Source organism: Physeter macrocephalus, chromosome 5, assembly GCF_002837175.3.
Source record: "Physeter macrocephalus isolate SW-GA chromosome 5, ASM283717v5, whole genome shotgun sequence".
In the NCBI taxonomy this organism is placed as follows: Eukaryota; Metazoa; Chordata; class Mammalia; order Artiodactyla; family Physeteridae; genus Physeter; species Physeter macrocephalus.
Window position 1 is genome coordinate 45,394,408 of NC_041218.1, and position 25,201 is coordinate 45,419,608.

Genomic DNA, 25,201 nt, shown 5'->3' on the forward strand with positions numbered 1-25,201 from the left:
TGTGGAACCTAGAAAAATGGTACAGATGAACTGGTTTGCAGGGCAGAAGTAGAGACACAGATGTAGAGAACAAACGTATGGACAGCAAGGGGGGAAAGCAGCAGGGGGTGGGGTGGTGGTGGTGTGATGAATTGGGAGATTGGGATTGACATGTATACACTGATGTGTATATAACTGATGACTAATAATAACCTGCTGTATAAAAAAATAAATTTAAAAAACAAAAAAGAGAGAGAAAAGAAAATCTCAGACAAAAGAGAAACCTAAGGTCAAAGTGAAAATGTCAGGGAACTAAATCCCACATGCCACAGCTAATAGATTCCCTCATGTCGCTTTCCTGGTGGCGCAGTGGTTAAAAATCTGCCTGCCAACACAGGGGACACGGGTTCGAGCTCTGGTCCGGGAAGATCCCACATGCCATGGTGCAACTAAGCCCGTGTGCCACAACTACTGAGCCTGTGCTCTAGAGTGAGCCACAGCTACTGAAGCCTGTGTACCTAGAGACTGTGCTCCACCAACAAGAGAAGCCACCGCAATGAGAAGCCCGTGCACCACAACGAAGAGTAGCCCCCACTCGCCGCAACTAGAGAAAGCCCATGCGCAGCAACGAAGACCCAACACAGCCAGAAATAAAATAAATTTTTAAAAAATAAATAAATTTATTTTAAAACAAAAGATTACCCCATATCTCAACTAAAAGATCCTGCGTGCCGCAACGAAGATCCAACGTGCTGCAACTAAGACCCAGTGCAGCCGAATAAATAAATATTTTTTTTAAAAATAAAAAATAAATAAACTTCTGGAGAAAAAAATAGAATGGTAACCCTAACCACTTTTTCCTTGAAATTTTTATCATTCAAAGGTCCAGGGACTTCCCTGGTGGAGCACTGGTTAAGAATCTGCCTGCCAATGCAGGGGACATGGGGTTGAGCTCCGGTCAAGGAAGATCCCACATGCCATGGAGCAACTAAGCCCGTGTGCCACAACTACGAAGCCCATGTGCCTAGAGCCCATGGTCCGCAATAAGAGAAGCCACTGGAATGAGAAGCCCACGCACCAAAAGAAAGAGTAACCCCTGCTCACCACAACTAGAGAAAGCCCGTGGGTAGCAATGAAGACCCAATGCAGCCAAAAATAAATAGGTATATATACTAATATGTATAAAATAGATAACTAATAAGAACCTGCTGTATAAAAAATAAAATAAAATTCAAAAAAATAAAATAAATTAATATTAAAAAAAAAAAAGTCCAGGACAGGGCTTCCTTGGTGGTACAGTGGTTAAGAATCTGCCTGCTAATGCAGGGGACATAGTTTCAGGCGCTGGTCCAGAAAGATCCCCCAAGCCGCGGAGCAACTAAGCCCGGCACCACAACTACTGAGCCCATGTGCCACAACTAGTGAAGCTCGCGCACCTAGATCCGTGCTCTGCAACAAGAGAAGCCACCGCAATGATAAGCCCATGCACCGCAACGAAGAGTAGCCCCCACTCACCACAACTAAGGAAAGCTCACACGCAGCAACAAAGAAAGACCCAATGCAGCCAATAATAAACAAATTAATTAATTTTTTTAAAAAAAGGTCCAGGACAAATTTTTAAAAGGAAGAGTAGAAACTGCTATGCTCTTACCTGGAAAAAGGGATAACACTGTCATCAGGGCACCCACCAATTTATTCACTGGAGAAATATAAAAGAGAACCTGAAATGGAGTCAATCAAAATTAAATCAGAAAATCCATGAGTCCACAATGATACTTTAAAACAAGAAGAAAGAAAAGAAGGGAGAGGGGAAAACTCTTCTTTACAGAATTATAACAGCTAATACATACAGAATTTATGTAGAATCAGAAAATCACGAATCATCTATCATGGTTCAGGTAAAAATTACCAATGGATGCTAAAACTATTGTGAAAGGTTGTTGGGCAACAGGATATCCACATACCTTCAAATTTATCAACCCACAGTTTACCTATTAACTGCAAAGAGAAAAAACAAGTACCAAATTTGAAGAAACCTGGCAACCACCACATGAATCAGATCATCAAATTTCACATTGCCAATAATAATACAAACAGTTATGAGGCTCCTGATGTGATGCCCCGAGAAGGACACACCACCACCTGTATTCTTGCCAAAAAAGTTTAATCTGAAACTAGTGACAACAATCAGACAAATCTAATATTATAATGCAACTAATCTGGATTCCTAAAAAAAAAAAAAAAAATTAAAAGGGCAATGTCATAAAAACAAAGAGAAACAAAAAAAGAGCGAGATGGTGGCACTGTTTGATATTAAAGAAAGCTAACAATGCAATAAATGATCCTTGGTCTCCAGATTAAGAAAAGCAACCAGCTTATAGGACATTATTATGACATCTGGGGAAATCTGAAAATGGACTGTACATTAGATAGCATTTATTATATCAATGTTAAATTTCTTGAATGTGAAAATGATATTTTGTCTATGTAGGTATGTACCCTTATTCTTAAGAAATATATCCAGAACCTGTTAGGAATAGGGCCGCACAGCAAGAGGTGAGCGACCGGCGAGTGAGCAAAGCTTCGTGTGCCGCTCCCTATCACCCACATTACTGCCTGAACCATCCCTCCTGCCCGGCCTCCGATCCACGGAAATACCGTCTTCCATGAAACTGGTCCCTGGTGCCAAAAAGGTTGGGGACTGCTGTCCTAAAGTATTTAGGGATGAAGTACCATGGTGTCTACAAATTAGTTTAAAATTATTATGATTCAGGGAGAAAAATGAACACATATAAAACAATGTAATGCAAAAGCAAAATGTTAACAACTCATAAACATAGATGAAGGGTATAAAAGTGTTCATTATATATTACTCTATCAATTTTCCTGTAGGTCTGACATTTTTCAGAATAAAAATTGAGAAAAATTAATCTGGAACAGGGTTCAGTTAGATATTGCACTAAAACTAATGCTGGTGATAATTAAATTAGAGGAAAAAAACAAGCATAGAGTTGCTCAGGTGAGATTTTTTTCTTTTTTTAAACAATTAAATCATTTAGTGGCACTAAGTGATATCCAGTAAAGCATAACACTCACAATCTCCTGTGCTCTCCTTACACACTGCTTATTTGAGTGCTTTGCAAGTACAGAGAAACCAAGACTGCATTAAAAGATGTCCTTACTTTATCAAATCAATATAAAAAGTGTGTACCTGTGATTTGCCACATTAAATAAAGTCTACTTGATCATAAATGCCACTGCATGTGGCTAGGCTAAATATTATTTTGCAAAATTTTGTTTCAGATACATGTATCCACATGTGTTCTAGGTTGCAATGAAAACCATTTTCTATTATGGGTTGCAATAAAAAGTTTGAAACCTACAACTCAACAATAAAAAAACAAACCTGATTAAAAATGGGCAAAGGATTTGGATACACATTTCTACAAGGAAGATATGCAAGTGGCCAAAAAGCACATGAAAAGGTGCTCAACATAACTGATCATTAGGAAAATGCAAATCAAACCCAGTAGATATCACCTCATACCTATTAGGGATGGCTACTATCAAAAAACCTGAAAATAACAAGTGTTGGAGAGGATGTGGATAAATCGGAACACTTATGCACTGTTGGTAGGAATGTAAAATGATGTAGCTACTGTGGAAAAGATGGCAGTTGCTCAAAAAATTAAAAATAGAACTACCATGTGATCCAGCAATACCACTTCTGGGTATACACTCCAAGAAACTGAAAGCAAGGTCTTGAAGAGACATACATAGACCCATGTTCACAGCAGCATTATTCATGACAGCCAAAATGTGGTATGTACATACATGGAATATTATTTATCCTTAAAAAGGGAGGAAATTCGGACATCTGTTGTACATGGATGAACCTTGAGGACACTATGCTAAGTGAAATAAGCCAGTCACAAAAAGAAACACTTATGATTTCATTTACATGAGGAACCTAGAGTAGCCCAATTCACAGAGACAGAAAGTAGAAGGGTGGTTGCCAGCAGGTGGGAGAAAGGGAGAACGAGGAGTTAGTGTTTAATGGGTACAGAGTTTCAGTTTTGCACAATGAAAAGAGTTTTAAAGATGGATGATAATAGTACAACAACAGGAACATACTTAACACCATGAAACTGTACACCTAAAAATAGTTAAGGTGGTTAATTATATTATGTGTATTTTACAAGTATAAACTTTTTTTAAAGGTTGAAACACTGTACTAGTGTTAGTTTCATTCACTTTTTAAAAATTTACTTTTTTTCTGTTTGAAGAAAGAATACATATTCATCCAGAAAGCTAGAATACAGAAAAGTGTATTTCCTTCTTAAAAATATAGCCGATATTCTCACCAAACTGTTGCTGTCTTTCCTCCTACTCTTTTCAATGAATATATATTTAATTATAAAACTGGAATCATGGGCTTGATATGTAGCTGGGCAAACTTTTTTCACTTAACATGCCATGAAACATCTTTACAACAATAAAAAAAACCACCCAGAATCTCTTTTGTTGTTTGGAAATAATATACAAATAAATCAATACTTACTTAGTCACTGATAATTCATTAGTAAAAATGACTGAAAGAATCTCTTAGATAGAGCTTTGCATCAACTAAGATTAATTCTGGAAATTAAACCTCTAAGAGGACAATTACTGGGCCAAACGGATAAACATTTTTATGGAAACAAAATATACTGGATATTGTGAATGGCTGACTCTCCAATATCCATTCCACCCTACTTTACTGAGCACAGTAATACAGTGTATACAACTGGCCACAGATCCAGGGATGGCTCCTGATTACTCTAAACCAGAGGTCAGCAAACTTTTCTATAGAGGGTCAGATAGTAAGCATTTTTCATTTGTGGGTCATTTGGTCTCTGTCCCAACTACTCAACTCTCCCACTGTAATGCAAAAGCAGCCATAAACAGTAAGGAAAAGGATGGCTGTAACTATGTTCCATTAAAACTTTATTTACAATAGGTGGTAGACCAGATTTGGCCCTGGGGCCTAGTGTGTAGACTCTTGGTCTAAAATCCTTCATCTAAATCTTTTTTTTTTAATTTATTAATTAATTTGTTTGTTTGTTTGTTTGCGGTACGCGAGCCTCTCACTGCTGTGGCCTCTCCCGTTGCGGAGCACAGGCTCCGCACGCGCAGGCTCAGCGGCCATGGCTCATGGGCCTAGCCGCTCCGCGGCATGTGGGACCCTCCCAGACCGGGACACAAACCCATATCCCCTGCATTGGCAGGCAGACTCCCAACCACTGCGCCACCAGGGAAGCCCCTTCATCTAAATCTTTGATCTAAAATCATTGCAATCCCATCCCTTTGTACTAGAGAGTGGTCTGGAACCCAGGTTTAAGCCAATCAGTACAGACATTTCTTTGGCAACAATTATTGGTTCTGGGTAGGCACAAGGCCTCATAGGCCCAAAGGAATTCACGAAAGAATCCTTATTAAATGGTTTGGGAAGAGGTATTATCTCTGCCACCAGTTATAGCTAAGGAAGCACATAGTTCAATTACTGTTGGCAGTTATCCAACACTACAAGGGAAGTTAGGCTCAAGATAAAGCAAGCACTGTGGACCGTAGAACAAAGAGATGGAAAAAAATCTAGGTATTTAATTATATTGTCAAACCATTCAGTCAATCCACTCTGAAGTCTGAAGCGAGCCAATACATTTCCTTATTTTTAAGTCAATTTAAATTGAGTTTTAGGGACTTCCTTGGTGGTCCAGTGGTTAAGACTCTGCGCTTCCACTCTAGGGGGCATGGGTTTGATCCCTGGTAGGGTAACTAAGATCCCTCATGCCGCACGGCATGGCAATCAATCAATCAATCAAGAGAACTTTCTGTTATCTATAGTCAAAACCATTCTGATAACTGAATACTATCAAATTGCCCCCAGAAAAGACTACATGAATTTACACTTCTATAGTAGTGGACAAAAATATGTGCTTTAGACCACTGTACTGTTATAGCCAAAAAAGTCTTAATTTATATTTTATCAGTTTCAATTTTATATAGTATTTAAGAAATGTCAATAAATATTAAATATTCCAAACATTCAAATCTCACCTTTTTTTCAAGAAGAATTAGTTTAAACAGGATTAGGACCTGAAGAAAGAAAAAAAAACTGTATTAAAATAAGAAACTCAAGCCTATTTTTCATTTGCCTTTGCTTCTCCTCAAACATAATCATGTATCATTGAATCAATAATATTAAATAATTCTAGCACTTAAACACTACATTGAAAATTATGAACTTATACTGAGAAATTCCTGTGTCCTCTAAAAATGTGAATACCACTTAAATTGCTATCAAATTGCACTTTTTGGGATAAGTTGTGCCATTTTTGCTTGAAATATCTGCAAGCTCCTTAAAGGTAAGGTAAGGTAAGGTACTATTCATTTACTTCTGGATGTCCAGGGCATTCACAGAGCAGATACTCATTACAGCTGTTAAGTGAATGATCAAAGTGTGTATGTCCCAGTCAAAAGACGCCTTAAGAATAAAGATCAAAAGATATAAGCAGAGATATTTTACTGGAAAATGTTTCACTCTCAGGGCAACATACAAAATATTCTGCAAGATAAAAACATGTTTCTTTCAGATGTGGTATACATATACAATGGAATACTACTCAGCCATAAAAAAGAATGAAATAATGCCATTTGCAGCAACATGGATGGACCTAGAGATTGTGGACCTAGATATTATCATATCACTTACTAAGTGAAGTAAGTCAGAAAGAGAAAGACAAATGCCATAGATATCACTTATATGTGGAATCTAAAATATGACATAAATGAACTTATCCATGAAAGACGCACAGACATAGAGAACAGACTTGTGGCTGCCAGGTGTATATGGGGGGGTGTGTGGGGGGGGGAGGAATGGATTGGGAGTCTGGGATTGGTAGATGCAAGCTATTATATAGAGAATGGATAAACAACAAGGTCCTATAGCACAGGGAACGATACTCAACATCCTGTGAAAAAAAGAAAAGTTTCTTTCCACTCTGATTTCATGATATCCGAAATTACAAAAACCATAGAAAAAAGTATCCTATCCTGCACAGAAATAAACAGACACTATTTGTATACTTTTAGAAATTTCTATCATATAAGCACTACCAACACTTTCAACTTTGTATCACTATGACAGCTGTCTCAGAAAAACTAAAACACGGTTATGCCACACTCTGCATTAGACCATGCAGCTCATGGAATTTGCCCCGTTAAATAATTTTAGTACATCATAAATTAAATAACGTATCATACCTTGTGTCGAAAATGAAGCACAAGATCTCGAGGAGATAGACCTATAATATTAAAAAAAAAAAAGCTAATCTGTCACTACCACCTACTGTTTTTGTCAAAGAAAGTTTTAACCTCCTCAAAAGAAAGGCAGGTAAAAGTAGGAATATGCAAATATTTAAATATTTATGTAATATCTTATTATGCACACGCATAATCAGAATTTATCAAATACTGTTAACAGTCAAACAGCACTGCGATAGAACTTTCTGCAATAATGAAAATGTTCTAAATCTTCACTGTCCAATAGAGTAGCCATATGTGGTCACTGAGCAGTTGAAATATGGCAAGTGTGACTGACAAACTGATTTTTAAATTTTATTTAATTTCTATTAATTCTAATCTAAATGTAAACAGTCACATGTGGCTAGTGGCTCGTGTTGTGGTCATGCAGCTCTAACACCTCCCCATTTTCCAGCCATCTTACAAATTACCCAAGTTTAGAAACTATGAAGCTTGTACTACTGTGGCAGTCAATCATTTAAACATGGTTTTTGGTCACTACACCCCATAGGCTACTATTTCTGAATCACAATCTTCTCTGATCATCTGCCATAAGACAAGATAAATTAATTAAGAGAAAAACATATTCTCAGAATAAGAGCTTTGTAACCAGCTTACATTACCCACAGGATTGCAAAAGTCAAGTTCTAGGGTTTGGCTACATCATGCTAAAATGGGAATTGAGCAAGCATAAATCACTATGTGATCAACAATTTTTTTAAAACATGAAAAGGACATTTATTTAGCGCCTAACACACGAACGAATATTCTGGGTCGTCAAAATAGCATAAAACCCTCAACTTGAAAAATCTTAGAAAAGAGCTAATAAGCAGATCTCTCTCTCTTGCTCTCCCTCTGTGTTATGACAGGGAATTGACCTGCTCAGCATTAATGTAAGGAAAAGAAAAAACTTCCATTATTACTCTGAAAAGCAGAAATTTTCCTTATACAATAATAATTGTAAATTTTGATAGAAGTATGTTACAACCCATCTTAATGTAAATACTGTCTAAGAAGCTATATAAAGAAGCAGCAGCATCAAATGTTGGAGAATTTAGATCCCATATAGAAACATAATTCTTATCTTGAAGTTCTACATGCAATTCAGCATGCCAAACAAAAAGGAATGAGGTCATTTCTTCTGACTTGTAAAAAAGTGACTTACCAAGATATACCTGGGATCCTTCTAATGAAGTTCCTCCCAGGGAACTATTCATATGTTCATAGAGCTCCTATAAAATACAAATTCAGTTTAGAACACTCTACTATCATTTTAGACACTGAATTAGAAATAGGATGACCAAGGGAAAATTGGTTCTTTAACTGAGGCAATTTTCTCTCTGAAACTTGCCAGTTTCCAGCAATCCTTCCTTCTCTTCCTCTACATATTAGAGCTTGATTCATTCCCATGGTGGTACGGATTCCTAGAATAAATTTCCTCTACTTCCTTGCTAAATAACTAACTGTCCTACTCTCACTAGAATACAGGAGAGATCCATGTTCTATACATCCATGGCAGCCTCAAGAAAAACATATTCTCCATCTTCAGTAAAGTAGGAATGTAGTTTTTCTGTGTTTTTTAGTATGCGAGTTAGGATCCAGAAATGTGATATATAAACATACTGCTCAGTGTATTAATAAGATAACAAATGTAGAGAAGCAATGCCATAGCGAAAGGGCTATTATCCATTAACAGAAACATTTATGTTATAGTCAACCGTCAATCATTATTTTCTAATAAAAGATGGTTTCATTAAAGATGGTTTCATTAAATTTAATAAGTATGAACTGTACATTTTGGGATGATCATTGGCCCTTCAATATTATTTTCAAAGAAGAATGTCCTTCTTAAGCTAATAAATGATTAGCTCACACTATTAAAAATCTACTTGATTCATGAATCTGTCTTCACACACATCTATGGGGGGAGATAATGTTACCTTTAGAATGGAAATTTGAGAAAAATCCTTCTCTTCAAAATATGCATGCGTAATGAGCTGAAGTTTTGCTTGAAGTAAGCCATAGAGAGGCTTAAAGAAAAAGAGAAATTACCATTAGTTTGATAATAGTAAAAAAAAAAAAAAAACACCCCACAACTTTTTAACTCGAAAAGACCGAGAAGGAAAATGTTACTGACTTTAGTATCTTATTATTCACAGCTGAACGTTGTTAAGTCACTGTTCTAGTCACTGCAGCTGCGAAGTGCCTGACCCACTCAGAGCACCAGGGTTGAGCGTGGGCACAGACCTCCTGGGTCTTGCTCCAGTCACTCAGCCGCCAAACTCTGGGCACTTAAACTCTCCACGTCTGCTGGCTGATGTGAACATGGGTATATGAAAGACAGTACATCTTATGCGGCTTTCTCATATTAACTAACACAGGTAAAAGCACTTTCTAGGGCTTCCCGCAAGCACTTTCTAGAGTATCTGGCATATAGAAAGCACTTAAATGCTAGCCATCATTATCATAAAATTTAAAACATATCGTAATCCTGCACACTGTTCTGCTAGCTTGTACTAACGTTTAATCATCCTTATAGCACTAATTCTTATATTCAGTTGAACAAACCTCTCCACGTCTGATGGCTGATGTGAACATGGGTATATGAAAGACAGTACATCTTACGCGGCTTTCTCATATTAACTAACACAGGTAAAAGCACTTTCTAGGGCTTCCCTGGTGGCGCAGTGGTTGAAGGTCCGCCTGCCGATGCAGGGGACACGGGTTCGTGCCCCGGTCCGGGAGGATCCCACATGCCGTGGAGCGGCTGGGCCCGTGAGCCATGGCCGCTGAGACTGCGCGTCCGAAGCCTGTGCTCCGCAACGGGAGAGGCCACAACAGTGAGAGGCCCGCGTTCCACAAAAAAAAAAAAAAAAAAAGCAAGCACTTTCTAGAGTATCTGGCATATAGAAAGCACTTAAATGCTAGCCATCATTATCATAAAATTTAAAACATATCGTAATCCTGCACACTGTTCTGCTAGCTTGTACTAACGTTTAATCATCCTTATAGCACTAATTCTTATATTCAGTTGAACATTCATGATTAAATTTCATTTCATTTCCTCTTTTTTTGCCCTCTATAGAGGCTTAAAACAACTACAACATTCTTTTCTATATCTGAAAAAAGTTACTCCTTAATTCTTATTTCTCTATTTAAAACCTTCTTCCTACCATTTCCATCCTTTTATGTTCTGTTCTAGATGTTTTCTGGTTTCTGTGTCCTTTTTAGGATGCAGAGACTAATGCTGAATATATACTCTAATTAGTTGAAACAAGTAATACTGGAATAGTTTTCTCCCCCAATAACCCGGTTAATATATCATTATTTCTATCTAAATATATTTTTATATATAGACTAAAATGCACTGTGAACCACCAAACATTTTTGTGTGAGCTGGCTCTCACCATTCCCCTGTCTGTTTTATCTGTCTGATAAAACTGGATTTTCACCCCAATTTTATCATATAGCAGTTACATGTTCATGAGAGTTAAGACATTTTTTCTCTGAGATATATCTTTATTTGTGAATGAGAACAATAAATACTTAGATCTCTCTTCTTATGAGGATTAAAATGACAACTATAACTAAAAAGTGCCTGGTATAGAATACTTGACATATAGGCACTTGATAAATGGCACTTATTATTATTATTACTGTTCTTTGAAGAATTTTTTTTTTTTTTTTTGCAGTACGCGGGCCTCTCACTGCTGTGGCCTCTCCCGTTGTGGAGCACAGGCTCCAGATGCACAGGCTCTGCGGCATGTGGGATCTTCCCGGACGGGGGTATGAACCCGTGTTCCCTGCATTGGCAGTTGGGCTCTCAGCCACTGCGCCACCAGGGAAGCCCCCTTTTTTTTTTTTTTTTTTTTTTTCGTGAAAAATTACTCAGGAAGCCTTTCAACATGTTGTGTTTATTGAATATCCAGCACTCCTATACTTTGGTCATCTGGTCCAGCATTAAAAAACAATAATTCACTGATGTATATTTTTTCAGGCTATCCTTCTAGAAACTGTGTACAGGAATCAGATTAGCAATTTACCAATTTTCTGATATTGAAGTCTTTTATAACCATTCCTTTTCTAGGAGACTATTCGTGCCCTATACTTAAAATTACTTGCGACTTCCTTGGTGGCACAGTGGTTAAGAATACGCCTGCTATGCAGGGGACATGGGTTTAAGCCCTGGTTCGGGAAGATCCCACATGCCGCAGAGCAACTAAGCCCACGCACACAACTACTGAGCCTGTGCTCTAGAGCCCGCAAGCCACAACTACTGAGCCCGCGTGCCCAAAGCCTGTGCTCCGCAACAAGAGAAGCCACTGCAATGAGAAGCCCGTGCACCCCAAGGAAGAGCAGCCCCCGCTCGCTGCAAACTAGAGAAAGCCCACGTGCAGCAAAGAATACCCAATGCAGCCAAAACACAAACAAAAAAAAATTACTGTCTTGGAACAAATATCCTGATCCTCAAAATCTTATTAGTAAGGTCCATAGTACTAAATTATTCTCACTCAGGTTTTGTGTTTTTTTTTAAAGCTTAGTACTAAGCAAGCTACATTTAAATTGTCTGTGAATATAAGAAATTGGAACAATTGCAGAAGAAATAATTTAAATAAAACCATAGTTTTGGTGATGACTAGGCTAATGAAATAGTCTCAGTTTTGCATTTCGTTAACTGCAGAAACATTTGTACTCAGTAATCATATAGATCTAAGATAACTAATACGATAGATATCTAGATATTTTTTCCCACAAACAGAATTGGGGGGACTATATTTTACATGTAGAACTAGGCATCTGGTGTTACTGGTAAAGGTGTTATTACCCCATTAATAATACAAATGGGACATCACAAATGATTTAATAGAGACAGCTATGAAAACTAAGAAATGCTATACATTTTCTTTTGAAAACTAAAAAGTTAAAATGATTATAAACTTTCATCTGATCAACCTGTACAGAGAAGAAACAATTTTAAAGTGTTGTTATAGTACAATTCATTATGTCATTTCCTTTCCTCAAACATTTTTCGTTTTTAAAGAGCAAGCTAGGGATACAATTTTTCACAGCAAAGAGCCATGCACTTTTGTATCATCAATAAAATCTGAGTAATTATGATACTTTGAATTTTAGTAAAATATTACTTATCCACAGTCTCGACAACAAAACAAAGCTGGATAAATTAAATGTATCAGATGCCTCATTTTGCTCACGTATCAGCCTCCTTCCCCAAAACTGATCTATTAGATTTCCTCCCTCTTAATTAGTTTTGGGCAGAGGGGAAATGAGAGTGAACCTGCTGAAAGGCAAAGAGGAGATGCAAGAGCATCAACAATAAGCCTCTGACTAATTTTAATATATCACTGTTTCCATAAATCTCTCCTCATTCTAATAATGCTTTATCATCAAATAAAAAGCTGCCATGAGTGTTTAACATTAACAGGTTGTTTGGTCTCTTACCAGCTTGCTTAGAACACAGACACTTTTCTGAACGGTCTCTCTGGTGATATCTGCTTGCCGTACTTTCAATGCCTATTATAAACAAATAGTCATTATTAAAAATATTTCATGGAAATATTTAAAAATAATTATTTTCAATATAAAACAGCAATCAGAAAAAGTATCTTGCACTTAATTTAAAGTACTTATTGAGAATCTCAGAAGATATTTATTGAATGAGTAAGTGTCAGCCAGAGCACTCTGCCAGAATCTGGCAGGCAATGGGGATGTAACAGTGAGAGACAATCTCTACTCTCAAGGAATTTACAGTCTGGTGGAGATTACTTTATGTGTAAATTGCCACATCCATAATGCAAATCAGTCATCCCTGGTTCTGGTTTTAAAATGGACACTCCTTTCAGAGACTAATGTTTCTGGTGAGAAAGGGACAGTTTAACAGCTTGTTTCTCCAGAGATGGAAGAATTGTCAGCAGTTTTGTTAAGCTGGTTATTCTACGTTACTGGAGTCTATCCTGGCACACCTGTATTGTATTGTAGCCCAGCCCTGAGCCGTAACTCAAGCCTTGGTGATTCTGAAGATGACTACATGAGACATCTGCAGGTCTCTGCTAGTAGGAAACAGGACTTGATCAACCTCAGGTAAGGCTGTGAGGGCAGTAAGAACGACTCTTCCCCCTCTAGTGTACTCCCTGACGTCTCCTTGGATCTGTCCTGAGGACCATGGGGTCTCAGTGTCTTTAACTGCCTGAGGACTGATGGTTCGTCATTAGATTACATCAAAAGTAGAGCTTTTCCTCAATCTGTTTCTACCTCTTTACCTTGATTGGATTCATCCATCGGGTCTCAGCTTTGTTCAAAAGGAAAGGAAAGGCTTTCTCCTAGGCTCTAGGGCTCTCTGACGTCTGGTTTATCTGTCTGGTTATCAGATGAGGTGAGAACAACCTGGAGAAATGGGCAACCCCAATATACTCTGGAGTGGGTCAGACTCAGGAGGTGACGGAGACAGGCAGTATGAAATGCCATTTAAAGACTGTCTATGTAGAGCATGAGAACTGTTGTTAATGACAATAGCATCGGAGGAATAATTTTACTAGTGGTTATATAATTTACAGGGGATAAGAGGTAGTGAAAGGAACAGATTTCCAAGAAAGGGCAGCAGCTCAATTCATCTCATCTAATAAGATGTAAGGTACATGAAGAAATCAAATGCGTAATTATTCGCAGGTTTCTTTATCTTTAAACTCAGTTATTCATTTGAACCACAAACATTTACTGGGTGTGTCCTATGTTCCAGGCCCTGTGCATGGAGGGTTATTTCACGGTAGTTAACTACTTTGGGTATGCTGGGATTTATTCGTGCAGTTTACTTTTAAATGCTTCAGGGAAACACACACACAGAGCAAATGTGGTAGAACATTAACAACTGTTGAATGTAGATGCTGGGTATACAGGTGTTTACTGTGCAATTCTTTTAATTTATCTGCGTGTTTGAAATGTTCATTCTTAAAGACTTACTAAGTTAATTACCCACCTGAGGAAGCTTTTAAAACTTTGTAATTGCCTAGGATCTACTACCAGAGATTCTACTTCAGTCTGTAGAAGGAAAGGCCTGGCAAGTATACTTAAATTAAAAAAAAAAGTCTCTGGGGCTTCCCTGGAGGTCCAGTGGTTAGGACTCCGTGCTTCCACTGCAGGAGGCACAGGTTCGATCCCTGGTCAGGGAACTAAGATCCCGCATGCTGTGGCCAAAAAAAAAAAAAAGTCTCTTGGCCAAAAAAAGAAAAAAGAGACTCCATGTAGTTCTAGTTAAAAACCATTGTTTTAGTCTGTAAAAGGAAAGGCCTGGCAAGTATACTTAAATTTAAAAAAAAGTCTCTGGGGCTTCCCTGGAGGTCCAGTGGTTAGGACTCTGTGCTTCCACTGCAGGAGGCACAGGTTCGATCCCTGGTCAGGGAACTAAGATCCCGCATGCTGTGGCCAAAAAAAGAAAAAAGAGACTCCATGTAGTTCTAGTTAAAAACCATTGTTTTAGAGCAGCGGTTCATAGTCTTGCCTACATATTAGAATCACATGGGGAACTTTTAATACTCCTGATGCCTAGAACATTAAATCAGAATCTCTGGGGTTGGGACCTAGTCATCTCAAGTATCTAAAGCTCACCAGGTGATTCCGACGTGAAGCCGAGGCTGAAAAGCACTCACTACTTCAGAATATTAATGATTTCATAAGAGGAAAGAAATCTTTACTCAGAAAGGGTATCCCCACCACAAAAAGAACGGTGCTGCGCAGAAGCAAACCAGGAAAGGGGAAGCTACCCATCTTGGCTTATTTAAATTTATTAATTAGAGATATTATAGTAAGTTAGGCATTAAGCAGGAAGGTAAGTTTAAGAATGATCAAAATCTTAGTTATATATAATTAAGACAACTTGCAAGTAGTTTGCAGCTACTGTAAGTACTTTCCACTACTTCTAGAATGTTCCTTAAAAAAAAAATACAACACTCATTACCATTCCATTTTTTAAAGTTACATACCAAACACTAGAAATAGAAAACTCAAGGACACCATGAAATTGACATACAGTATTTTGAAGACAAATGGATAATTTTGGTATCACTATCTAAAAACAATGTACAAAATATTATACAATACAAATATAATTAGTTGCCAATGTCAACTTAGAAAAACATTCATGTGAATAAACTGGTACTATAGAGAAAAGAGCTAGTTTATAAAAATTTAAAACAATATCACAGGCACCACATGAAACATAAAGACTATGTATTTCCCCAAATTCTACATCTTAAGTGGCCAACAAACAATTTTTAGTGTTTTCTGGTGTTATTCATTTTAACTGTACCTTGGCTTCAATTTGTCGATAGCAAGAGATACCATATACAGTGGCTCCATTTCCATTTCTGGGTGGCAAGTGAAAAAACACAGTATCTAAGAGATATACAGAAAGAGGTAAATACCAAAGTGGACTACCCGTATTAATAATGAACTTTGACGTTATTATAATGCAGTCACTTAAACAAAAACGATGAAGTAACAAGGAACCCGTGTCAGACTTATTTCTAGCATCACAACCACTGGTTTCTTAGAATTCCTCTCACTGCCTTCCAGTGTACACTCATCACAAAAAGCACAAGAGGCTGAATCATAACAGGTCAAATTGAGACTACAATCACTTTTCTCAGAAAATACTTTATTATACAGGATTATTCCAGATAAAAAGAAAGTAAAGAATCATACAGGGAATTCTCTGATGGTCTAGTGGTTAAGACTCTGCACTCTCACTGCTAAGGGCCTGGGTTCTATCCCTGGTCGGAGAACTAAGATCCCACAAGCTGAATGGCCAAAAGAAGAAAAAAGAAAAAAAGAAAAAAAAAGTTTATCCTTAGGGACTTCCCTGGTGGTGCAGTGGTTAAGAATCTGCCTGCCAATGCAGGGGACACGGGTTCGAGCCCTGGTCCAGGAAGATCCCACATGCCGTGGAGCAACTAAGTCCGTGTGCCACAACTACTGAGCCTGTGCTCTAGAGCCTGTGAGTCATAATCTCACTGCTAAGGGCCTGGGTTCTATCCCTGGTCGGGGAACTAAGATCCCACAAGCTGAATGGCCAAAAAGAAGAAAAAAGAAAAAAAGAAAAAAAAAGTTTATCCTTAGGGACTTCCCTGATGGTGCAGTGGTTAAGAATCTGCCTGCCAATGCAGGGGACACGGGTTCGAGCCCTGGTCCAGGAAGATCCCACATGCCGTGGAGCAACTAAGTCCGTGTGCCACAACTACTGAGCCTGTGCTCTAGAGCCTGTGAGTCATAACTACTGAGCCCACATGCCACAACTACTGAAGCCCACATGCCTAGAGCCTGTGCTCTGCAACAGAAGAAGCCACCGCAATGAGAAGCCCGTGCACCGCAACGAAGAGTAGCCCCGCTCGCCGCAATGAAGACCCAACACAGCCAAAAATAAATAAGTAAATAAATAAATTTTTAAATATATAAAAAAGAATCATACAAACCAAAGGCAACACATAAATTTTGAACAGATCCAAGAAATTCTTGGGACAATTGAGGAAATTTGAACATAGATTAGATATGAGATGGTATTATGGAATTACTGTTAAATCTCTTAGCTGTGGTAAAAGTCAGAATCGAAAGTCATCCCAGGGAATGATCTTATTTTTACAAGATGCAGGCTGAAGTATTTAAAGTGTCATGATGTTTGCAACTGACTTTCAAATAGTGTAGGCAAAACCGTACACATATATAAAGAAAGTTTGTGGAATATTTACTATTCTTCCAACTTTTCTGTATGTTTAAAAGCTTTCATGATAAAAAGGTTAAAAAGATTTGTGAGGTTAAAAGTACAGCATTTAAATTTTACGTTAGGGATTTCCCTGGTGGCACAGTAGTTAAGAATCCGCCTGCCAATGCAGGGGACATGGGTTTGAGTCCTTATCTGGGAAAATTCCACATACTGTGGAGCAACTAAAGCCGTGCGCTACGACTACTGAGCCTGTGCTCTAGAGCCCGCGAGCCACAACTACTGAGCCCACATGCCACAACTACTGAAGCCCGTGCACCTAGAGCCCGTGCTCTGCAACAGGAGAAGCCACGGCAATGAGAAGCCCGCGCACCGCAACAACGAGTAGCCCCCTCTCTCTGCAACTAGAGAAAGCCTGCACACAGCAACGAGGACCCAATGCAGCCAAAAATAAATAAATAAATAAATTTTAAAAATTAATTTTATGTTAAACTGCAGAGAAATATTTGCTTCATTTCATACAAAAATTAGTAAATATTAGGAAAACAAGCAGCCAAGCCAAGTTTAATCTTGTGTCTTGGTAAAAAACCTCTAATACCATGATAAAGTATAGTATATTTCTTCATTAAGCCATTCAAAGCACTCATCTATACAGTGATAGGAGACTCAGTACTAACTTCACAGCATTGCTTTCTTTGAGGGTGTTAACATGCTCCCCACGCATGCAAGCAAACTTTTAAGCAGAGCACTGTGAGAGAGCCTCTAATACCATGATAAAGTATAGTATATTTCTTCATTAAGCCATTCAAAGCACTCATCTATACAGTGATAGGAGACTCAGTACTAACTTCACAGCATTGCTTTCTTTGAGGGTGTTAACATGCTCCCCACGCATGCAAGCAAACTTTTAAGCAGAGCACTGTGATGGCAGTGCTCCAGAGGTGGAGAAGCAATCCCAGCTGTTTTCAGGTGGGCACTGGAGGACAAAGCTAGAACTCCAATCAATCTGCAGCTGGTGCAGGTAAAGCTCCTTAGTTTGTTTCTGAGAGGAGTCTGAAGTTTAAATGCAGAAAGTGCTACCAGTAGCAGATGTCCTAATATGTCTAATCACTTACTTTGGCCAGAGCTCTTGGCAAAGGAGTGGCCAGTGTTCACCAACCATTACCAATATAAGCCTGGCACTTCTCTGCAGATCCTCTAGTATATGACTAACTAGTCATCTCCAAAGAAGCATTTAAATATTTTATGAATAGTCACAATAGGCCAAAGGTCTTTCATTACCAAAGTACTCAGACTCGTGGCAAATTTTTTAAAAAGCCACCTACTGATTGCTCCACTGTCTGTTTACATACCTTCTTGGTAGTTGTGTGCGCCATCTGGTAAGGCAAGGAAGGGCAAATACTTCCATTCTTCAGGTAGACTGTGACTGTCATGTCCATCTCCTGGAATCAGGGGCGGGTAAGAGAATTCAACCTAAAATGGTTAAGGAATATTAGCCAACAGGGTGATGTTCAAAGGGAGCATTATATCCTTTTACGTTAGGGATTTCCCTGGTGGCGCAGTAGTTAAGAATCCGCCTGCCAATGCAGGGGACATGGGTTTGAGTCCTTATCTGGGAAAATTCCACATACTGTGGAGCAACTAAAGCCGTGCGCTACGACTACTGAGCCTGTGCTCTAGAGCCCGCGAGCCACAACTACTGAGCCCACATGCCACAACTACTGAAGCCCGTGCACCTAGAGCCCGTGCTCTGCAACAGGAGAAGCCACGGCAATGAGAAGCCCGCGCACCGCAACAACGAGTAGCCCCCTCTCTCTGCAACTAGAGAAAGCCTGCACACAGCAACGAGGACCCAATGCAGCCAAAAATAAATAAATAAATAAATTTTAAAAATTAATTTTATGTTAAACTGCAGAGAAATATTTGCTTCATTTCATACAAAAATTAGTAAATATTAGGAAAACAAGCAGCCAAGCCAAGTTTAATCTTGTGTCTTGGTAGAGCCTCTAATACCATGATAAAGTATAGTATATTTCTTCATTAAGCCATTCAAAGCACTCATCTATACAGTGATAGGAGACTCAGTACTAACTTCACAGCATTGCTTTCTTTGAGGGTGTTAACATGCTCCCCACGCATGCAAGCAAACTTTTAAGCAGAGCACTGTGATGGCAGTGCTCCAGAGGTGGAGAAGCAATCCCAGCTGTTTTCAGGTGGGCACTGGAGGACAAAGCTAGAACTCCAATCAATCTGCAGCTGGTGCAGGTAAAGCTCCTTAGTTTGTTTCTGAGAGGAGTCTGAAGTTTAAATGCAGAAAGTGCTACCAGTAGCAGATGTCCTAATATGTCTAATCACTTACTTTGGCCAGAGCTCTTGGCAAAGGAGTGGCCAGTGTTCACCAACCATTACCAATATAAGCCTGGCACTTCTCTGCAGATCCTCTAGTATATGACTAACTAGTCATCTCCAAAGAAGCATTTAAATATTTTATGAATAGTCACAATAGGCCAAAGGTCTTTCATTACCAAAGTACTCAGACTCGTGGCAAATTTTTTAAAAAGCCACCTACTGATTGCTCCACTGTCTGTTTACATACCTTCTTGGTAGTTGTGTGCGCCATCTGGTAAGGCAAGGAAGGGCAAATACTTCCATTCTTCAGGTAGACTGTGACTGTCATGTCCATCTCCTGGAATCAGGGGCGGGTAAGAGAATTCAACCTAAAATGGTTAAGGAATATTAGCCAACAGGTTGATGATCAAAGGGAGCATTATATCCTGGCAGACAAAAATGCTTTCAAATTCTGAATGACAAAACTAAGGATAAGCCACACTTCTTGATGCCATTTTCAGCAAACCTATGGTATAGAAGAGGAAAAAGAAAAAGGGAGGAAAGCCACGGAGCAACTAAGCCCATGTGCCACAACTACTAAGCCCATGTGCCACAACTGAGCCCACGTGCTGCAACTACTGAAGCCCACGTACCTAGAGCCCGTGCTCCACAACAAGAGAAGCCACTGCAATGAGAAGCCCGTGCAATGAGAAGCCCGTGCCCCGCAACGAAGAGTAGCCCCTGCTCGCCGCAACTAGAGAAAGCACGTGAGCAGCAATGAAGACCCAACGCAGTCATAAATAAATAAATAGATACATAAAGTTTAAGAAAAAACCCTAAACAAAAGAAAGAAAAAATGAGGAAAAAGAAAAAATTTGTAAGCCTTTTCCCCCTTTTTTATTTAAAGGAGTTTAACTTTGATGTGCACGAGGGTAGGGGGTAGTGGTGGTGGTGACTGGATTGGAGATGTACACTTGGGAGCTGTTATCAAATAGACAGTAACTGAAGACACAGAGCCCTGAGAAAAACCAATATCCTCCTGAACTGAGTAGGAGAGATCCAACAAAGGAGCCTAAGAAGTTGAGCCAAGTTCGAGATTTGCTTCCCATCAATTGGCTCCCTTGCTCCCAATACTTGAAGCTTTGAGTTTATGGTTTCGATGGGTTGTTAGGGAGGTGAATGGGCATTAACCACCACTTCAGGTTATTTTTTTCCCCAGACTGAGAACTGATCAATGAAGTCTCTCTAATACTGTTCGTCTTGTAGAAATAACAAAGTTTTTAGTATAAGTTCCCGGTTTCTGGCATTCCCTAGGTTTACTAACATTTTCCCTTTGCTTATGGGTTTTTTTTTGCTGTTATTTCAATGAGACTTTTGGAGAGGAAGGCAGAATTAAATGCTGAGGACTTGGGTTATCATACTGACCTAAGTTCTAAGTGTCTTATGTTTAAGTTTCTGTCAAAGTATATTTAAGCAGGAATTTGCATTGCATTAGTAATAAATACACTGAAGTTGGAACAACATAGGGATAAGAATCACTTTTAGATTCCATCTTTAATGTGGAAAGACATGATGGCTCATTTCCCCACATCTCAAGGTAATCAAGGTGCCACTAGTCACATGAGAGCCGATTACAAAAGGGCTTTAATAATGACTATTTTTAACAGGTGATCTAGTTCTACATTGAAAATGTTTAAATTTCCCTGCACCCACCTCCAGAAGCAATCAACATTTCAGTTTGAAAGGATCAGTTACTTAACATCAATTAACTGAAGGCTGGGCATAAATAATCTCAAGCTACGTTTCACATTTCTCTGTATCTTCTCTATCATACCAGTTTTATATTGGCAAATCTTAAAAGTGTAAGGGAAGGCAAGGTGTGCCGTAGAGGGAAAGACGTAAATTCAAAGCCGATGCTATGAAGCTGGTAGTTACAGAGCTAAAAAAAATTCCCAACTCAGAATTCTTGCTTTAACAGGAAAAAAAAAAGGAACAAGAAAATAAATTATTGTATTTTATGTAAACACTAAAGTCCAATATATAACACATAAGAAATCTTGGTAATTATCACAAAATAATTTCTTTTGGAAAACCACTAATTTTTATGTATAGTATTTATTTTAAAAGCATTTAGTATGGAATAAACATGCTTTTAAATAAATATAAGCATCATGGACTCAAATTCTCACAAATGCACCATGAAGTATGTTGCTCTTTAGGATCCAAAAAGTTTGCCAACTAAAAATTATCACTTGCAATCTGCCTCTACAAGGATTAGGTCACTAGCCACTGCAGGCACTGACCTTCAACACACCCTGAAAGGAGTTCAGGGCAGAGATCAGGAATGAGGCACTCTGTGCTCTGGGAAAAACTGGCAGAACAGGCCTTCAGATAGTTAGATCTTTTCAGAAGATTTGAGCCCAATTTCTTGCATCTTCTCATATCTAGAAAAGCACTAAAATCATTAACGGAGACATCTGCTCCTCGTGACTAGCAGCAACCCTCTGCCAAAATGTGTACCTGATTGCACACATCCCCCTTCACCAACTCACACATATACTGGGACTTCCATGGTGGTACAGCGGTTAAGAATCTGCCTTTAGGGCTTCCCAGGTGGCTCAATGGTTAGGAATCTGCCTGCCAATGCAGGGGACACGGGTTTGAGCCCTGGTCCAGGAGGATCCCACATGCCGCAGAGCAGCTAAGCCCGTGCGCCACAACTACTGAGCCTGCGCTCTGGAGCCAGAGCCCGTGTGCCACAACTGCTGAGGCCTGTGCACCTAGAGCCCGTACTCTGCGGGGAGAGGCCACCGTAATGAGAGGCCCGCTCACCGCAACTAGAGAAAGCCCGTGGGCAGCAATGAGGACCCAACGCAGCCAAAAGTAAAATAAATAAATAAAATAATAATAATAATAGATTTAGGATATTTCCTTTAAAAAAAAAAAGAATCTGCCTTCCAATGTAGGCGATGCAGGTTTGATCCCTGGTCGGGGAACTAAGATCCCACATGTCGAGCGGCAACTAAGCCCGAGTGCCACAACTACCAAGCCCACACGCCGCAATGAAGAGCCCGCACACCACAACGAAGACCCAGTGCAGCCATAAATAAATAAATAAACAAACAAATAAAATCTCCATTAAAAAAAAAAAATCACAGGTATAGTAACCTCTTCTGCTACTTCTTCAGAGCAGCTCCTCAGAGGTTTCTGAGAGGCTGTCTCCTAGGCTATAGTCCTCATTTTCACACAAAAAAACAACTCACAACTCTCACGTTGTGTGTGTTTTTTTGTATTCATTTGACAAGTTTAATCTAGAAAATTCCAAAATAAAGTAGTATGACAATGCTCAACCTCTTATTTAATATTTATTTATTTAATTTATTTAATTTATTTTGGCTGCGCCAGGTCTTAGTTGCAGCAGGTGGGATCTTCGTTGGGGCATGTGAACTTCTTAGTTGCAGCATGTGAACTCTTAGTTGCAGCATGCATGTGGGATCTAGTTCCCCAATCAGGGCTCAAACCCAGGTCCCCTGCATTGGGAGCGCGCAGTCTTACCCAATGGACCACCAGGGAAGTCACTCAATCTCTTATTTAAACATGGAAATGCAATTTGAAATAAAAAAGTTTTTACTCATATATTGAAAAACATGAAAAAGATTATTCATATGTTGTGTTGACAAGAGTATGGGGCTTGGCTGTGAGACTGTAAATTGGTACAGCAGTTTGGATGACTATTTGGCAGTACTATCAAATCAACAATACACTGACTCAGCAATTTCAGTTTTAGGAATTTATCCCACAAATACACAGATATTCACACAGATAAGTACAAAAATACTCACAGAAACATGACTTATTGAAGCATAAAAGTCGGAAACCTAAATATTCATCAGAAGATTGGTCAAATAAATTTTATATCAGTTCTATCCAGCTGTAAAAAAGAATTGTAAATTTATAATATACTGATAAAGCAAGATAGGTATGGTATACTATACAGTAGGTAAAATAAGAGCCCTCCAGACATGTCCATCTCCTAATCCCTAGAATCTGTCAATGTTACCTTACAATGCAAAAGGGACACTGCATAAAAGATTATCTCCAGATAGGGATTATCCAGGCAGTCCCAATGTAATCACAAGGGTCCTTATAAGAGAGAGGCAGAAGAGACAGAGTCAGAGATATCTGAAGATGCTATGCTTCAAGATGCTTTGAAGATGGAGGAAGGGGCCATGAACTAAGGAATGCAGGCGACCTCTAGAAGCTGGAAAAGGCAAGAAAACTGATTCTCCATTACAGCATCCTGAAGAAACACAGAGCTGCCAACACCTTGATTTTAGCCTAGTGAAACCCATTTCTGACTTCCAGAACGCTAATAAATTTGTGTTGTTTTAAGTGTGTTGTCTGTGGTAACAGAAGCAATAGAAAATTAATACATACTGTTAAATTTAAAAAGCAAGCAGGATATCAGTAAGTATAGTATAATCCTACTTATACTGTGATTCCATTTATGCAAACAATTATACATCTTTGTAAATGGATTAAAAAACATGCTTGAAAAAACCTTTAATAGAGGTTTTATCTCTGGAGAGGTGAAGAGTTGGGGATTGGAGCTAAAGGAATATTCCTGTTAATTTTTTTCCATCTTTTTTTTTTAAATTTCAAACTTACAGAAAATTTGAAAGAATTCAAAAATCTGTAACTCATCTATATTCACAAACTGCTAATTTTTTGGCCATATGTGCTTTATTTGTGTTGCATGTGTATACAAATACTTTCTAAATCATTTGACAATAAGTTGAAGATATTATCATTTACTTTTAAGTAAACTGGTATTTACTTTTTAATGATTGCTTTTTAAAAATTAATTAATTTACTTTTGGCTGTGCTGCGCCTTCGTTGCTGTGCGTGAGCTTTCTCTAGCTGTGGAGGCTACTCTTCCTTGCTGTGCGCAGGCTTCAGTAGTTGTGGTGGCTTAGTTGCTCCACAGCATGTAGGATCTTCCCAGACCAGGAATCGAACCTGTGTCCCCTGCATTGGCAGGCGGATTCTTAACCACTGTGCCACCAAGGAAGTCCCTAAATGATTGCTTAAAAAAAATTTTTTTTTGACATGGACAATTTTTAAAGTCTTTATTCAATTTGTTACAATATTGCTTCTGTTTTATGTTTTGGTCTTTTGGCCGCGAGGCACGTGGGATCTTAGCTCGGACCAGGGATGGAGTTAACCCGCACCCCCTGCGAAATCTTAACCACTGGACCGCCAGGGAAGTCCCTAAATGACTGCTTTTAGAATAATAATTTAAAAACAAAGCAAATGATAACCACAAGCAGTTCCTAACTTCTGAAGGAAGTATTTCCATCCTATCCTTTTGGAGGCAAAGGGACATGGAGAGATCTATTTCCTTTCCTGAAGATTTAGTTATCAAATTACCAAAGGCCAGAGTCTAATATCTGATGCTATGTTATGTTCAATATATGATCCTGATTCTATTAAAGGAAGATCTGTTTTGAGTGACTCTTGTTTGAACTTAAAATGCAATCAACTCATAAAATTGTTATAAATATAAGTTAAGTGTAGATACTACACATGTTTGAAGAATTCCGTTGGGTAAAATAAGGCGGCTTTAGACTGACTTGCATCCAGAATACTTTGTAACATTGATTCTTCAGGGAAATGTATTCAGAATTTCAAACAGCTAACTTTTTTGTGACACAACTTTTTCATAAATTGTACACTGCCTATATTGTGTTGGCAACTTTCTAGAATTCTTCTGCTAGTTTATTTGCTACAAACAAATCCTTGCATTTGGAGACTGCTAAGCTTGCT

At 38.7% G+C, this 25,201-nt stretch overlaps 1 protein-coding gene across 1 annotated transcript in view; it reads right to left on the reverse strand.

Moving 5' to 3' along the window:
- The window catches only part of AVL9 (AVL9 cell migration associated), a 77,474-nt gene that overhangs the window by 27,870 nt on the left and 24,403 nt on the right, over nt 1-25,201 (reverse strand). The window contains exons 2-9 of the mRNA XM_055084932.1: nt 19,644-19,764; nt 15,641-15,726; nt 12,781-12,852; nt 9,261-9,350; nt 8,486-8,552; nt 7,282-7,322; nt 6,076-6,114; nt 1,631-1,700 (exon numbers count right to left, since the gene is read on the reverse strand). Coding sequence (XP_054940907.1) covers nt 1,631-1,700; nt 6,076-6,114; nt 7,282-7,322; nt 8,486-8,552; nt 9,261-9,350; nt 12,781-12,852; nt 15,641-15,726; nt 19,644-19,764 — 586 coding nt within the window. The remainder of the gene's footprint in view (nt 1-1,630; nt 1,701-6,075; nt 6,115-7,281; nt 7,323-8,485; nt 8,553-9,260; nt 9,351-12,780; nt 12,853-15,640; nt 15,727-19,643; nt 19,765-25,201) is intronic.